The sequence below is a fragment of the Salvelinus namaycush genome, chromosome 8 (genome assembly GCF_016432855.1).
Source record: "Salvelinus namaycush isolate Seneca chromosome 8, SaNama_1.0, whole genome shotgun sequence".
In the NCBI taxonomy this organism is placed as follows: domain Eukaryota; kingdom Metazoa; phylum Chordata; class Actinopteri; order Salmoniformes; family Salmonidae; genus Salvelinus; species Salvelinus namaycush.
In genome coordinates, this window is record NC_052314.1 from 28,344,112 (window position 1) to 28,359,940 (window position 15,829).

A 15,829-nucleotide genomic window follows, 5' to 3' on the forward strand; every position below is an offset into this window, starting at 1 on the left:
TGAGGGACCAGTACAGTATGTGGATGGGGTTTACAGATCCTCCCAAAACTAAAGATGATGCAGACCACCCACTTTGATTTGGTATAATGATGCTCATCTGGTGTATCCTGGGCACTGAGACAAAATATTGTGTTTTTGAGATATTTCAATATTCATATTCAGCTATTTGAAATGATAGATAATTAATAAGACAATTGTTATTGTAGATAGTTAACAATATGACATAACCCACTGGGCACACACACTGGTTGAATCAACATTGTTTCCACATCATTTCAATTAAATTATATACATTGAACCAATGTGGAATGGACATTGAATTGACATCTGTGCCCAATGGGAGTGCAGAAACAGATGAATGTTGCCACCTGGTGTTCTTAGATGGTAATTGGGTCCTGGTGTGAGTCTCATCGGAGGTGTAGGTAGAGAGGAGAGAGTAATGTGTTGTGTAATTTCCACAGGGATGAGCTAGCCCGTAAAAGTGGTGTCTGTTTGGTTCATTCTAACACTTTCAGCAGAAATCAAACAAACCAGCACCTGGACCATGCCAGTCATAGAGATTCAGGAACAGTCACTAGCACACAACCATACTCAATAAAGACACACTTATACATTTTGTTTTCACTGAGTGACATCAGAGCTACATGTTTGAGGTTTTGTCACTTTATGAAACCTCCTAATTCCTCACAACCACTGGAATGTGATTCTTCACTAATAACATGGAAAGGTAAATAATTCCTACTTCTTTCCATAAATCAATTACAGTATGTGTAAATCTCAATTGGATTACATTTTCTGGGGATTGATTCCTCACATTGATGTCTGTAAACTACATGTAGACATATGTAACCTACAGAAAACGTACAGCCTACACACTAAAAATAGAAAATGTCCTACATATTTATTCAAACTATGTTTCTTCATGAATGGTGGAAAAGGCGTCACCAATGGCAAGACTGAAAAAGGCAGGTTGTGTCAATGACTGTATATATGGGTTGTGCTGTTGTGCATCAGCAAGTGTTGTCAATTTAGCGACCTTGTCGCTGGTGAGTTTTCAGACCCCTCCAGCGACTTTTATTGGTAAAAGAGTATAGCAACAAATGTGGGTACTTTTTAAGGCTGCCCCAGGATGAGAGCTTTCTGCACAAACCATCTTAGGGAAGGTAATCTGAGTGCTCGTCATCCTCACCAGGGTCTTGACCTGACTGCAGTTTGGCGTCGTAACCGACTTCAGTGGGCAAATGCTCACCTTCAATGGCTACTGGCACACTGGAGAAGTGTGATTTTCACGGATGAATCCCAGTTTCAACTGTACCAGGAAGATGGTGTCATGTGGGTGAGTGGTTTGCTGATGTCAACAATGTGAACAGAGTGCCCCATGGTGGAGGTGGGGTTATGGTATGGACAGACATAAGCTACGGACAACAAGCACAATTGCATTTTATCAATGGCAATTTGAATGCACAGAGATACCGTGACGAGATCCTGAGGCCCATTGTCGTGACATTCATCTGACGCCATCACCTCATGTTTCAGCATGATAATGCACGGTCCCATGTCGCAAGGATCTGTACACAATTCCTGGCAGCCTGATCAACTCTATGCGAAGGAGATGTCACGCTGCTTGAGGCAAATGGTGGTTACACCGGATACTGACTGGTTTTCTGATCCACGCCCCAACCTTTTTTTTAGGGTATCTGTGACTAACAGATGCATATCTGTATTCCTAGTCAAGTGAAATCCATAGATTAGGGCCTCATGAATTTATTTCAATTGACTGATTTCCTTATATGAACTGCAACTCAATAAAGTCTTGGAAATTGTTACATGTTGTGTTTATTTTCTTGTTTAGTTTAATTGAGAAGGTTATAGGGAAAGTATGGCTGTCAACCCACAGGATGGTTATCACATCAACTGGCTGCAGGGGCGCAACTTTGGTTTTAGAAGTGGGGGGCATAACCTGGCGGGGGTTCTGTGGATCCTCCCTCAGATTTTTTGGGGGCATCTAAAAACAATCTTGGTCAGACTAGTCAGGGTCCCTGACTATTAGTGCTCCTGTGTAGAATGGGCTCCCCTTTACTGCGACACAACACAGAAAATTGTCGATTACATGGCCGTGGTTGAGAAAAAAGGGGAGGCTGAAGAACTAACACTAACTGCTAATTGCCTTGCAGAGGTGAAGAGCACACCTCCCGGTACTAGTTGCGTTTGAGAGGAGAAACCACTTCCCCTCCAATACAGCCACTGATTACCAAAACAACACCCATAACAACTTAAGCATTACGAGACGTATATTCGATCAAATAAATCTCACGTAGCAAATAAGCCATTCATGTTTTTGTTTACCAAATTCGACACTCATTGACCTCCATACAAAAACTCCTTGCTTGGTGAACAACGAAAAAACGCCACCTGCTGGAGGAAGACAGATTTTCCACCGAGTTGGGCCTCTCTCTTCGTCTTCCTCTCTCGCAGTAGAGTCCCTGCCCATCTTCTGAAAACATCAAACCCTACCTCTTCAAAAGAAAAGTATGTACAGTGCAATACATGATAGAAGTAAACACACCAAAAACATTTAGGGTTGAACATTTTTTTATAAAAATATCACATAATATTTCATAGAAATACTTGTAATAATTCTATGTATGATAACTAGTATAACTATATAGATAATTGTGCATATTTTCCATTATTTCACCCTCATTATTCATTTACAACGTATACAGAACGGGACTTTTATTCTAAAGGACTCCAAAAATACGTGACCCGGAAGTACTTAGTTATTCTTGCCTGTTTTATAGCAGTGGAGAAGATTGCTTACTATTTTTCTTTAATAGCACTAAAAAAAGATCACGTTTAAATGGAAATAAATAGTGATTAAGTGTAGAACATCCCTAGTGCATTAGATTCTCTATCAACATCCAATTTAAGGTACGTATGTTCTGTATACGACACCAAGCTAGCCTAACAACTTTGCTAGCTAACCTAGTAGCAGTTAGTCAGGAAGAATGGCCTGCTTCTCGAGACAGCTAGCTAGCTGTCTGAAGGACACTGTCCTCACTTTGCAGAACGATATAGCTAACAGAATGGCCCTTTTGTTTACATGTAGCTCACTGTCTGGCCTGTATAGCTAGCTGTCAATCGCTAGACACGTCCAGAACCATTTTGGCTAACTACATCATGCTAGCTAACCGTTGTTTACTTATTTTGACTGCACCGTTGACCAGCAATACTGTGATGTAAACGGTGCAGACGTTCTTACCATAATGTTAATGTATACTGTAGGAAGGTCGGAAAATGATCAGGTAGACAGGTACAAATCTTGAGTAATATGGTACTATACTATAGTTGTACTTGTAAATTATAGTGTCATAGTCTGTGTCCCACTGGGAGGAATACAATGGTGTGTGTTTTCCTGCAGTAAAAATTTATTATATTGAGTTTGCCTGGCTACCCAGACTTCTTGCTCCGGCCAAACGCTACGCCACGCGCACGGACGTTAGTTTCTTGTAGCAGACGAATTTACTGCGAGCTTTCAGGCTAGTATTATGTCTGCCTGATTTGTATTTACAGTAACAACAATGACAGCCATCAAGCACGCCCTCCAGAGGGACATCTTTACGCCCAATGATGAGCGTCTCCTCAGCATCGTCAACGTCTGCAAGGCAGGGAAAAAGAAGAAGAACTGCTTCCTGTGTGCCACAGGTGTGGCATAAATGCCTTTAAAGTCTAACATGAATCAGCTATTTTCACCATCTCACCAGTGTCATGATGTAAACATTCCGAACTTGAAAACCACTGTCAGAGATTTAACATCAGAAACAGTGATTTCACTGATAAGGCTTACAGAAATGGATCCACAGATCACTTTTACCCAATTATTAGACTATTATAACTGTTTGATGCGTCTACCCCAGTCACCACAGAGAGGCCGGTGCAGGTGAGAGTGGTCAAAGTGAAGAAGTCAGACAAAGGGGATTTCTACAAACGGCAGATGGCCTGGGAACTGAGGGATCTGGCTGAAGTGGATGCAAAAGATGCCAGCAAGGTCAGGGAAAGAGTAATTTCCTCTCACTGCCTGAATGTAATTTCTCATAGAACCTTGTCTCTCTCTCTCCCCCTCTTCTTCCTAATGTGGGTATTCTTCTTTTCCTTCCTTTCCTCATATGCTTCATCCTCCTGCTAATTTTATTGATATTCACATATGGCATCTCTTCTGCTCTTGTCATTCAGGAGAATCCAGAGTTTGACCTCCATTTTGAGAAGGTGTATCGATGGGTGGCCAGCAGCACAGCTGAGAAGAATTCCTTCATCTCCTGCATTTGGAAGCTGAACCAGCGTTACCTGCGGAAGAAGGTGGAGTTTGTGAATGTCAGTTCCCAGCTGCTGGAAGGTATGACAGCTCTCTAACTATGGGGGAGGATCAAAAGCATGTATGTTTTTCTAGTGACCCTTGCTGTTCCCTGTACCTTGCATCTATGATACTCTTCTTTCTTGCCTGTTCCCAATCTCCTGAACTCAACCTGAAGTGTTTCCAGATAAATCTATTTAACCTGTGAGTTGACCTTTGGTGTGGCTTTCTGTGGCTTAACACGTCTTTATTCTCACTCTTCTCTCTTAAACTGTCACTGGCCAGAGCTTCCTAAAGCGGAAGGTTGGTAGCACTTAACTTCTTTTCCCATTTCCTCTTCATTGTGATTTTCATGGTGTTGAATCACTATTCTCATAGTAGACTCACACATCTTTGAAAGTTGTTGTTTGCCTTATTTGGATATTGAGTGAGTGGCTTCTGAATGGGTGTTACTAGATGTTTATTAAATATTTGAATATTAAATATATGAATATTAGTCTGTTCTGTTTTTGTATAGACATTTTCTATAGTGTATGCACTACCAGTCAAAAAATGTAGAACACCTACTCATTCAAGGGTTTTTCTTAATTTTTACTATTTTCTATATTGTAGAATAATAGTGAAAACATCACAACTATGAAGTAACACATATGGAATCATGTAGTAACCAAAAAAGTGTTAAACAAATATATATTTTATATTTGAGATTCTTCAAATAGCCACCCTTTGCCTTGATGAAAGCTTTGCACACACTTGGTATTCTCTCAACCAGCTTCACCTGGAATGCTTTTCCAACAGTCTTGAAGGAGTTCCCACATATGCTGAGCACTTGTTGGCTGCTTTTCCTTCATTCTGCGGTCCAACCATCTCAATTTGGTTGAGGTTGGGGGATTGTGGAGGCCAGGTCATCTGATGCAGCACTCCATCACTCTCTTTCTTGGTCAAATAGCCCTTACACTGCCTGGAGGTGTGTTGAGTCATTGACCTGTTCAAATACAAATGATAGTACCACTAAGCCCAAACCAGATGGGATGGTGTATCGCTGCAGAATGCTGTGGTAGCCATGCTGGTTAAGTGTGCCTTGATTTCTAAATAAATCCCTGACAGTGTCCCCAGCAAAGCACCATCACACCTCCTCCTCCATGCTTTACGGTGGGAAATACACATGCGGAGATCATCCGTTCACCCACACCGCGTCTCACAAAGACACAGTGGTTGGAACCAAAAATCTAAAATTTGGACTCCAGACCAAAGGACAAATTTCCACCGGTCTAATGTCCATTAATCATGTTTCTTGGCCCAAGCAAGTCTCTTCTTCTTATTGGTGTCCTTTAGTAGTGGTTTCTTTGCAGCAATTCGACCATGAAGACCTGATTCACACAGTCTCCTCTGAGCAGTTGATGTTAAGATGTGTCTGTTACTTGAACTCTGTGAAGCACTTATTTGGGCTGCAATTTCTGAGGCTGGTAACTCTGATGAACTTATCCTCTGCGGCAGAGGTAACTCTGGGTCTTTCATTCCTGTGGGGTCCTCATGAGAGCCAGTTTCATCATAGCACTTGATGCTTTTTGCGACTGCAAAATTGAAGTTTTCCGGATTGACTGACCTTCATGTCTTAAAGTAATGATGGACTGCCATTTCTCTTTGCTTATTTGAGCTGTTCTTGCCATAAAATGGACTTGGTCTTTTACCAAATAGGGCTATTTTCTGTATACCACCCCTACCTTGTCACAACACAACTGATTGGCACAAACGCATGAAGAAGGAAAGAAATTCCACAAATTAACTTTTAAGAAGGCACACCTGTTAATTGAAAACCATTCCAGGTGACTACCTCATGAAGCTGGTTGAGTGAATGCCAAGAGTGTGCAAAGCTGTCATCAAGGCAAAGGGTGGCTATTTGAAGAATCTCAAATATAAAATATATTTTGATATGTTTAAAACTTTTTGGGGGGGTTACTACATGATTCCATATGTGTTCTTTTGCAGTTTTGATGTCTTCACTATTATTCTACAATGTAGAAAATAGTAAAAATAAAGAAAAACCCTTGAATGAGTAGGTGTTCTCAAACTTTTGACCGGTAGTGTATGTGTTTTTGATTGTATATTTGTTCAAATGGAAGAGTGACGTTTGTTTGTGTGGATGTGCGTGTACTGTACTGTATGCGCTGTGCACAATGTTAAACCATCCTCTTCGTCCTTGGTTTAGAGTCAGTCCCCAGTGGTGAGAGCCAGAGTGTTGCCGGGGGCGACGAGGATGCTCTGGATGACTACCAAGAGCTGAATGCCCGTGAGGAGCAAGACATTGAAGGCATGATGGAGGTGTGCGAGTATGCCATCTCTAACGCAGAGGCCTTTGCTGAGAAACTCTCCAGGGAGCTACAGGTTCTGGATGGGGTAAGTAGACAGCGCCATGGAGACTTGGGTCTTCTTGAGGACAACATAGACTTGAGTTGCCTGACATGCGCAGACTACTGCCCTTTGTGATCTATGGTTGAGCACATTACAGTGTGGTTTGGCTCACCGTGATTTCCTGAACATTGTAGTTAAAGTGACCACCTCCAATAATCCCCCCAATCCCAGGCCAACATCCAGTCCATCATGGCATCTGAGAAGCAGGTGAACATCCTGATGCAGCTGCTGGATGAGGCTCTGTCGGAGGTGGACACCATCGAGGGCAAGCTGAGCAGTTATGAGGAGATGCTGCAGAGCGTCAAGGAGCAGATGGACCAGATCTCCCAGAGCAACCGCCTCATCCAGATCAGCAACACCAACAATGGCAAGCTGCTGGACGAGATCCAGTTCCTGGTGGTGAGCATTGTGGTTGATGTGGCGGGAGGGTTCCTGTTTCTGTTGGTTTGTTTGGATGGTTTGCCTCTATTTGGTACGATTACGATGCAGTACCACAAGCTATGGTGCGTTTTCTTTGACTTGTTGGTTTGGTTTAATGAGATGATGTTGAATGATGCTGAGGGGCGGGCAGGTAGCATAGCGGTTAACAGCGTTGGGTCAGTAACCGAAAGGTCGCTGGTTCGAATGACCAAGATGACTAGGTGAAAAATCTTTTCAGTTGCGCTTGAGCAAGGTGCTTAACTCCAATTGATGCTGTACGTTGTTGATTAGAGCGTCTGCTAAAGCGGTGGTTCAGTGGTTATTTTTAGGAACTCAGTCCGGCTTTCAACTCCTGAAAGTCGTAATAGTAGAATGCACAAGGTGCAATTTCTAAATTGGATAGTGCATCATCAGTTCCTCTTGTCATGTTACTCATTGCAAACCTTAGAGAGCTATTTATAACTTGTCAGACAGTTATAAAGATCAATTAGCCCATGTCAGCTAATGTTTTTTTAGCTAGGTTTTTTAGCCCCTAGATTTTGTTGTGATGTTTGAGTCACTCAGATATCACATGAATAAACATTAGATATGGAAAATGTTATAGAATTGCAAGAAAATTAGGTTTAAAACTGCAACATTTTGTGTCGTGAATGAACAGTTTGTGTCATGAACAGTGCTTGTGCCCATACAAATAGACATGATGCGCTCACACAGGGGGGACGGAGGATGTTCCCCAATGATGGAAAGGGGGACTGAGTGAAAAAGTGTGCTAAATGACTACAATCTAAATGTAAATGATGAATGTCTGTCCCTCAGAATTATATGGACTTGTCGAAGGGACACATCAGGGCCCTACAGGATGGAGACTTGTCCTCTCCCAAAGGCATCGAGGCCTGTATCAACGCCTCTGAGGCTCTACTGCAGTGCATGAACGTGGCACTTAGACCAGGTCATGAGAAACTGATGGCTGTGAAACAGCAGCAGCACCTGTTCACGGAGCTCAGAGATACCTTTGCCCGGCGCCTCACCAATCACCTCAACAACGTGTTCGTCCACCAGGTAATCCACACAACACAGTAACACTTCGCTAGTCCTCTAGGTAATTTAAACGTGGTCTCAAGATTTTTATTCAGATTTATATTGAACAAAATGTATGACTAGATATGGCATAACAGAGCGCTGTACACATTTCTTGTTATAGTATTTGAAAGTTTCCTGCCTTTGGCAGGCGGCTTTTTCTGTCTTCCTCATCCACTTCCTAGTTTAAGCTCTGTTTCCTCTGATCGTGTCTCTTCCTGTCTCTATGCTGTTTCCCTCCTGTATTACTCTGGTCCTCCTGTCCTTCACTCTCTGCCTCACTCTGAACCACCCCACTCTGCTCTCTCTGCTCTCTGTGCTCTCTGTCCCTGTCAGTTCAACCACTTCAGTCACTTCAAAATGACCATCCCTCAGTTCTATAGGTCCTCCTGTATGTCGCTTCCAGTGAGTAGTACCCTCACAGCAACCCCATTGACCCCTCCCCTCTTACCGCTGACCTTTACTACTTATCTACACGCCCCTGTTTTCTTGCCAAAATGCATTACTGACCGCATGAGTTGTGCTGCTCATGACTAGTTAGCTAACCCTCCTCTCTTTCATCTCAACGGGTCTGAATGCCTCAGAAACGCCTCAGACCTTGCTCCACCACCTCCATTGAAGGATTGACTGGGCTCCCCTTGCACTTTGCTTCCTTCCTGTGTCAGAGTGCTGCTGTGACTTTGCTGTGCTGGGGTGCCATGTCATAATACTTCTGCTTGTCTGCATGCTTGGTAGCAGCCCTAGAAGAAAGGAAAAAAAGCTTGAAAATCTACAAATGCCGGGATGTTCTTGTCGATGAGGTTATTTGGATGTTGAGGTTGAATATCTGAACAGTTGTACTATCTTGTACTATCTCCGTGGTCCATCGGGCCACACAAACTGTCCCTATGAATGCAGGGGATGTCCTTAAATGGACTAAGAGGGTTCAAGAAAAAGTCTCTCCCTGCCTGTGTGAGTGTTTGAGAGGGTGTTTCTCTATATGAGCTGTGTTAACTACCTGTGTTCCCTACATCCAGGGCCATGACCAGAGCTCCACGCTTTCCCAACACACGGCAGACCTGACCCTGCCTAAACACAGCCCCCTGCACAGGGACCTGCTAAGATACGCCAAGCTCATGGAGTGGCTCAAGAACACCCAGAGAGAGAAGTACGATGGCCTGTCCAGGGTGAGTGGCTTCCTCTCGAAGATCATCATCATCATCATTACTGCCCTTGCCCTAGCTATATTCTATTGTTATCACCATTACCACTACTATAACGTCTCCATCACCAGCAGCCCTACCATCATCTCTTACTGTGTCTCATAACAAGTAGACAGGTATTCATTGATTTTTCTCTCTCTGTTTTCAGACCTATGTTGATTACATGACCAGATTATATGAACGAGAAATCAAAGATTTCTTTGAGGTGGCAAAGATCAAAATGGCGGGCACAACCAAAGAGGGGAAGGGAAATAAGTTTGGTAAGACCTTGGAGTGTTTTTTTAAATGTGCGATGTTTGTGTGATTGTTTGTCTTTTCTTTTCCCTGTGAAAGCTTGTAGTTTGCTGTGGGGATTGTTTGTGGTGTTGTTTAGCCAATTAGGTGCTGTTTTTTTCCCCCTTGGGCTTTTGCGTATGGTTTGTATTTGTGGTGTGTGTGTGTGTGTGTGTGTACTGTATTTATGTGATTTGGTTTTGAGGTAAGTGTGTGTAATTCTGTTCAATATTTGTCCATCTGTACTGTAACATCACCAGCTTTTTCTGCATGGTTCCCCTTGCGGTATTCCTGGAGTATATGGTAACAGCAAACACAACTACATGTAGTTAACTGCCCTGTACTGCTTCCTGTGTCATAGCTTTCACTGCCTAGGAAAGGCCCCTGTGTGATGTCATTGTCCTGCTCAGTGTTGCTAGCTGGTGTTTTGCTCATTTGTTATTTCCCTATTTGGCTGTTTACTGTATGAAGAGCTGAAAGTGAACCCTGCTACTCATTCTAACTGCAGAGTATGACTTCACTAATTTAGTGTTTTAAGACTAACTGGGGAGCCTAAACATTACACGAGGAATGCAATCCCTCATTTAAGTTTACCTGTAAAGTAAACTGAAATATACTGTTTTTAATGCTCTAAAAACGATCCTTTCATTTGGCAGGAATATAAGGCTCTGCTTCCTGAATTCTGAATTTCAGTCTTAGCTTTTCTCTCTAGAAAACAAAATGAGCAAAACTTTTGCTTTCAAAAAGGCTTTCTTAAGGCCAACCACAGCCTCTGCAGTGCATTTCAGTCTGTTACCTTTGACTCTCACCTCCTTAACGTGCCCCCATTCTTCATGTCATGAGCCTAACATGTCTCTGTCTCTGATGCCTGCCGTTCTAACTGGCCGCCAGCCACGCTTCCACGGAAAGAGAGTGCTCTCAAACAGGAAACGGAAAGTAAGTATCCCATACGGGTCACGCAGTGAGACCCCTGTAACCTGCCACCCACACCCACCCGCTCCCCACTACTATGTCCCTGATACTGTTGCACAGCCAGGACCCCCTCCCCCTCACTCAGCCCTCCACCTAGAGTAACCCCAATCTGCCATCCATAGAACGTTCTACTGGCCACTTTTTAAAGAGTACCTAAACTAACACCGATCAGACATTTAAAAACAATGAGCGTGTACATTTTGTATGGCATAGGATCCTACTACTCATTCACAATACAAAAGGATATATCAAAGTCAACGTATCCAGCGAGGTTCTCTGATAATGAATGTCCAACATCCATAATAAGATATTTAATGGTCTTTATCACCGAGCACGCCTTTTAACGGTTCAATGTTGCATATGTTCTTGTCTCTCAATTGTTTTCAGCTGTTCGTGTTATGTGTAATTACCGCTAAACTAACATGTTTTAAAGATGCATATTCACGTGGGCTTTGTGGCACACTTTTTTTTAGATGCCACAAAGTTATTTATTTTTAACAGCACAGTTGCTCTGCTTTGAAAATAAGTCCATGTGAATGCAGCTTTGGTCTCATGGACTATAGAGAGGGAAATGTTCCAGAGACTAGTATTTAGCCTGTAGTTAGAACATGTCTTCAACTGTTTCCCCTCTGGTGTCCCAGGCCTGCATGGCAGCTCTGGGAAGCTGACAGGCTCCACCTCCAGTCTGAATAAGCTGGCAGTGCAGGGCTCCAGCAGCAGGCGCTCCCAGTCCTCCTCTCTGCTGGACATGGGCAACATGTCTGCCTCAGACCTGGATGTGGCCGACAGGACCAAGTTCGACAAGGTGATGCTCACAGACAGGGCCATAGGCACCATACTACAGTCTATATATTGCACATACTACCCGTGGGTTTTTGTGGATCTCTTTATCGTTTTAGATGCGACATTTGTTTTGTATGTTTTATTTATGTTAATCAATTGATGTAGGTGTCTCTCTTTCTGTAGATCTTTGAGCAGGTTCTTAGTGAGCTGGAGCCTCTCTGTCTAGCAGAACAAGACTTCATCAGCAAGTTCTTCAAGCTACAGCAGCACCCCACCCTGGCTCAGGTGAATTCCATGCTAGTCTGACTGGCTGAGTGTTTGCAAGTGAGATTATGAGTAACTTCTAAATGATTAACCACAGTTTTTTTTGTTCTATTAGGGAGAAGTGGAGTCTGATGGAGGAGTGCCCTCCAGACAGCCTCCTCCAGGGGAACACAGACACTCAATGTCATTGACTGAGTGAGTAGCTAGCCTCTCATCTCTTACTGACATTTACTGTATGCTCTGAATGTCCATCAATAGTACTAGGGCAGTGGTCACCAACTTTTTCTGAGTCAAGATCACTTTCTCAGTCAAAAAGTAAGCCATGATCGAATGCTCAGATTTTTTTTTTTTTTTTACATGACTTAAAAAATTTAACATTAACCTAATAAAAACAGTTATGTAGGAATGAGGTTTGTGCAGTAGGCCAAATACATTATCACAGCATATTGGCTATATGCCTGGCCTTACAATATTTTATTCTCAGACCATATTATATTTCAAAACTCAAGCTTTGATAACAAAACAGATCAGTTGGTGTAGCACTTGTGAGGCACAGCTGAGTATAAATTGAAATAGTTTGCAAATAATTAGCTTTTTTTATTTTACTGGACTGGTGGTACCTGCATCTGATGGTCATGGTTCTTTCAAGATAACTGGGAACTCTGGAAAATAACGAGGTGAAATCATGTCAGTGATCTTCAGGTCGGAACTCTAGAAAGATGCCTGAGTTTCCTACTTGGAATTCCGAGTTGGATGACCGTTCAAAACGAGTCGGAGATGTCCTAGTTCACAGTTGTTTTGAACACATTATTAGCGGAGGGAGAGCGCAGCAGAGGGTTCGCCTCTCACGGTCCCTGCTCTCTCAAGCCTTTCCTCCAGTGAGACTGACCAGAGGAGACACAGTCTTCCACCTGATGGCAAAACTCGAGTTGCACCGCATCTGCCTCATGCACAAAATAATAAAAATACAGGGCTATCGATACACCTGGCTACTAATTCATTGCAGCTGCAGCGCAAGTGGTAGGATGGAGAAGCATGTTTTTTGTTTTGTAATAGTGGTGAATAAAAAGTGTTGTCAATCCTGAATAAAAACTTAAACATGAACTCACTCATAAAAACAGCAGCACTTTGCTGTATTCTTCAGTCTCTCTCTAGTCATGGTTTTTAAAATGTTATGAAAGCTCATGTAGGCTAGTATCAAACTTTGCTGTGAGCTATCCGATTGGCCAGCGCAGTAGGCGCACTTGATTTAGCCCCAGATCTCCCAGAGTTTTGTATTTTCAGACAATTGAAAAGGTTCAAAATTGGGACATTTTGCCTACCCAGTGCACATGGCTTCTGAATCATGTGCACCTCCCGCCAGCAGTGAAAAAATAAATTGAAAAAGGAGCACAAGCCTTTATTGTTGGCTTTTCTACAGAAATGTTTGGTGATCGACTAGGAATGCCTTGAAGATCACAATCGACCGGTTGGTGACCACTGTACTAGGGGCACTAAACATGCTACAAATATGACAAGTCCAAATACCATATTTCATGGTCCACTTCTATCCTCCTCTTCACTTCTTTCCATATTATTATCTTTCGTTTTGTGTCTTATCACCCGTCTGGTCCTCCTCAGGAAGGACATGGTGCGATTGATGATGAACAAGATCTTCCAGAGCATTGAGACGGAACTCAACAGCCTCATCGCCCTGGGAGACAAGATTGACAGCTTCCACTCCCTGTACATGCTGGTGAAGATGAGTCACCACGTGTGGACAGCCCAGAATGTGGACCCCACTTCCTACCTCAGCACCACCCTCGGCAATGTGCTGGTCACTGTCAAGAGAAACTTTGACAAGTGCATTGTGAGTAGAGTTCAGGTTAACCAGTTGAGTCTGTTGATCTGTGTATCTAGTACTGCTACAGACTGTTGGATGTGTGTGTGAAGCTGTTCATGTTTCTCTCAGTCTGGTCAGATCAGACAGATGGAGGAGGTGAAGATCTCTAAGAAGAGCAAGGTGGGCATCCTGCCCTTTGTCACTGGGTTCGAGGAGTTTGCTGAGCTGGCTGAAACCATCTTCCGTAATGCAGAGCGCAGAGGGGATCTGGACAAGGCATATGTCAAGCTTATCAGAGCCGTCTTTATGAATGGTAGGTCTAATACTTGCCCTGTGTCAGGAAGATCGAATATTATGATTGGTGAATGTTTTTTGTGTATTTTGAGTAATGTGGTTGGCTGATAGTCTGTGCTCTGATTGGTGTTTGTCTTGCTGGGGGTGTATCCAGTGGAGAAAGTGGCCAATGAGAGTCAGAAGACACCCCGGGACGTGGTGATGATGGAGAACTTCCACCACATCTTCTCCACACAGTCCCGCCTGAAGATCTCCTGCCTTGAGACAGAGAGGCGAGAGGCCAAACACAAGTACACAGACCACCTGCAGTCCTACGTCATCAACTCCCTGGGCCAGCCCCTGGAGAAACTCAATGTGAGAGAGGGGGTTTACACTTGACAAAGCTAATGTAAATTTGATTAATGTTTATATGTAACATACATGTTATATGATAACTATAACACATTATGTGATTTCACATATAACACATTATGTGATTTCACATATTACATGGCATGCATACTTGAATGTACAGAATAAAAAAATGCACACAGTTGATCAAGTACGCCTCTATGCTTTGCAGCACTTCTTTGAGGGAGTGGAGGCGCGTGTGGCCCAGGGGGTGCGTGAGGAGGAGGTCAGCTACCAGCTGGCTTTCAATAAACAGGAGCTGCGTAAAGTTATCAAGGAGTACCCCGGCAAGGAGGTGAAGAAGGGCCTGGACAACCTGTACAAGAAGGTGGATAAGCACTTGTGTGAGGAGGAGAGCCTGTTACAGGTTAGTGACAGAGAACCTAGAAGTTTGCAGTGTATCTATTATTATAGATTATTAGAATGATAATTTATTTTATTGATCTATTATAGATCTGTAGATATGTTATCTTAACAGCTGGTAGTTTCACTTGTTGTTTCAGTGGTTGATCCTGGTCGTTTTTTTTGTTGTACTTTTCAATTTCTCCACTAGGTGGTGTGGCACTCCATGCAGGATGAGTTCATTCGTCAGTACAAACACTTTGAAGGCTTGATTGGCCGTTGCTACCCTGGGTCTGGTATCACCATGGAGTTTACCATTGGAGACATGTTGGAGTACTTCTCAAGCATTGCCCAGTCCCATTAATTACAAACATACACATTATAACTTTAAACATGCTCTCTATTGCTTCATATTGCCACACACAGAAGAAACAATATTTACTGAAACCAATCTGTCATTGCTGTGTGGCCAATACAAAGTACATTAATTGAAATTGAATAAATTGCACTTGAAATTGTCTGCAGTACTTGTATGGATGGGAATGAATTAACAGTTGTAAAAAGTTTTGTGTGTGGGCAGGTAGCCTAGCGGTAACCGAAAAGCCTAGGTGAAAATCTGCCATTGTGCCCTTGAGCAAGGCACTTAACCCTAATTGCTCCTGTAAGTTGCTCTGGATAAAAGCATCTGCTAAATGACTCCTATATAAATGTGTGTGTGAGTGAGATCTTATTTGCACAGAGATCACAATGTTACTGATTTCTTCTGTCTGTGATTTTCCTTTGTTATAACACACATCACCTGTACATGATAAACTCTTCAAAATTGGGAGGTTGTGGGCCAAATAATGTTAGCTTGTATGACACTACTCAAAATCTAAAGCTCCCTTCATCACACTGATGTCTTGATTTTTGTATAGTCACAGAATGTCAGTCTTCTACTGGAATATTTTTGTGTGATTGCAAACTTTTCAACAGAATGCCATATTGCCAAATAAATGTTAAAATGTCAAATTTTTCATGGATTTGTTTAACATGTATTTCTATTTTACAGTTGGCATTAGATTAGAAGCACTGAGCTCATTCATTGTGTAGTGATAACTACAACTGCGAAGTAGAACTGAGTGTAGGCTACTACTGAACTCGTTGGAGACTTTGGAGATGTTCACTGGTACAGGTTCAGGTGACATGTGTCTCGTTTCCATGGAGAAGTTAAAGCGAAGTGGGATG

The 15,829-nt window shown here is 42.8% G+C and overlaps 1 protein-coding gene across 3 annotated transcripts; it reads left to right on the forward strand.

Annotated features, from left to right (window-relative positions):
• Positions 1-2,771: 2,771 nt before the first annotated feature.
• Positions 2,772-15,618, forward strand: exoc1 (exocyst complex component 1). Of its 3 annotated transcripts, XM_038999583.1 has the most exons (18): positions 2,772-2,931; positions 3,574-3,705; positions 3,918-4,048; positions 4,234-4,393; positions 6,561-6,748; positions 6,935-7,162; positions 8,000-8,242; positions 9,277-9,426; positions 9,611-9,722; positions 10,627-10,671; positions 11,349-11,512; positions 11,674-11,775; positions 11,870-11,949; positions 13,375-13,603; positions 13,706-13,889; positions 14,025-14,224; positions 14,433-14,627; positions 14,814-14,966. In XM_038999583.1, the coding sequence occupies exons 2-18, from the start codon at positions 3,582-3,584 to the stop codon at positions 14,964-14,966; spliced, it is 2,688 nt and encodes an 895-aa protein (XP_038855511.1). In that variant the 5' UTR covers positions 2,772-2,931; positions 3,574-3,581. The 3 variants fall into 3 exon arrangements, with proteins under 3 accessions (XP_038855511.1, XP_038855513.1, XP_038855512.1); XM_038999585.1 differs by lacking the exon at positions 10,627-10,671 and having other exon boundaries at positions 14,814-15,618; XM_038999584.1 differs by lacking the exon at positions 2,772-2,931 and having other exon boundaries at positions 3,582-3,705; positions 14,814-15,618.
• The last annotated feature ends 211 nt before the right edge of the window (positions 15,619-15,829 follow it).

What these genes read in the sequence shown, in the direction of transcription:
- exoc1 (XM_038999583.1), top strand. Translation starts at nt 3,582, where the DNA reads ATGACAGCCATCAAGCACGCCCTCCAGAGGGACATCTTTACGCCCAAT. An exon ending in ATGCAAAAGATGCCAGCAAG is followed by an intron (nt 4,049 to 4,233) that starts GTCAGGGAAAGA and finishes CTTGTCATTCAG; the next exon opens with GAGAATCCAGAGTTTGACCT. An exon ending in AGCTACAGGTTCTGGATGGG is followed by an intron (nt 6,749 to 6,934) that starts GTAAGTAGACAG and finishes CCCCAATCCCAG; the next exon opens with GCCAACATCCAGTCCATCAT.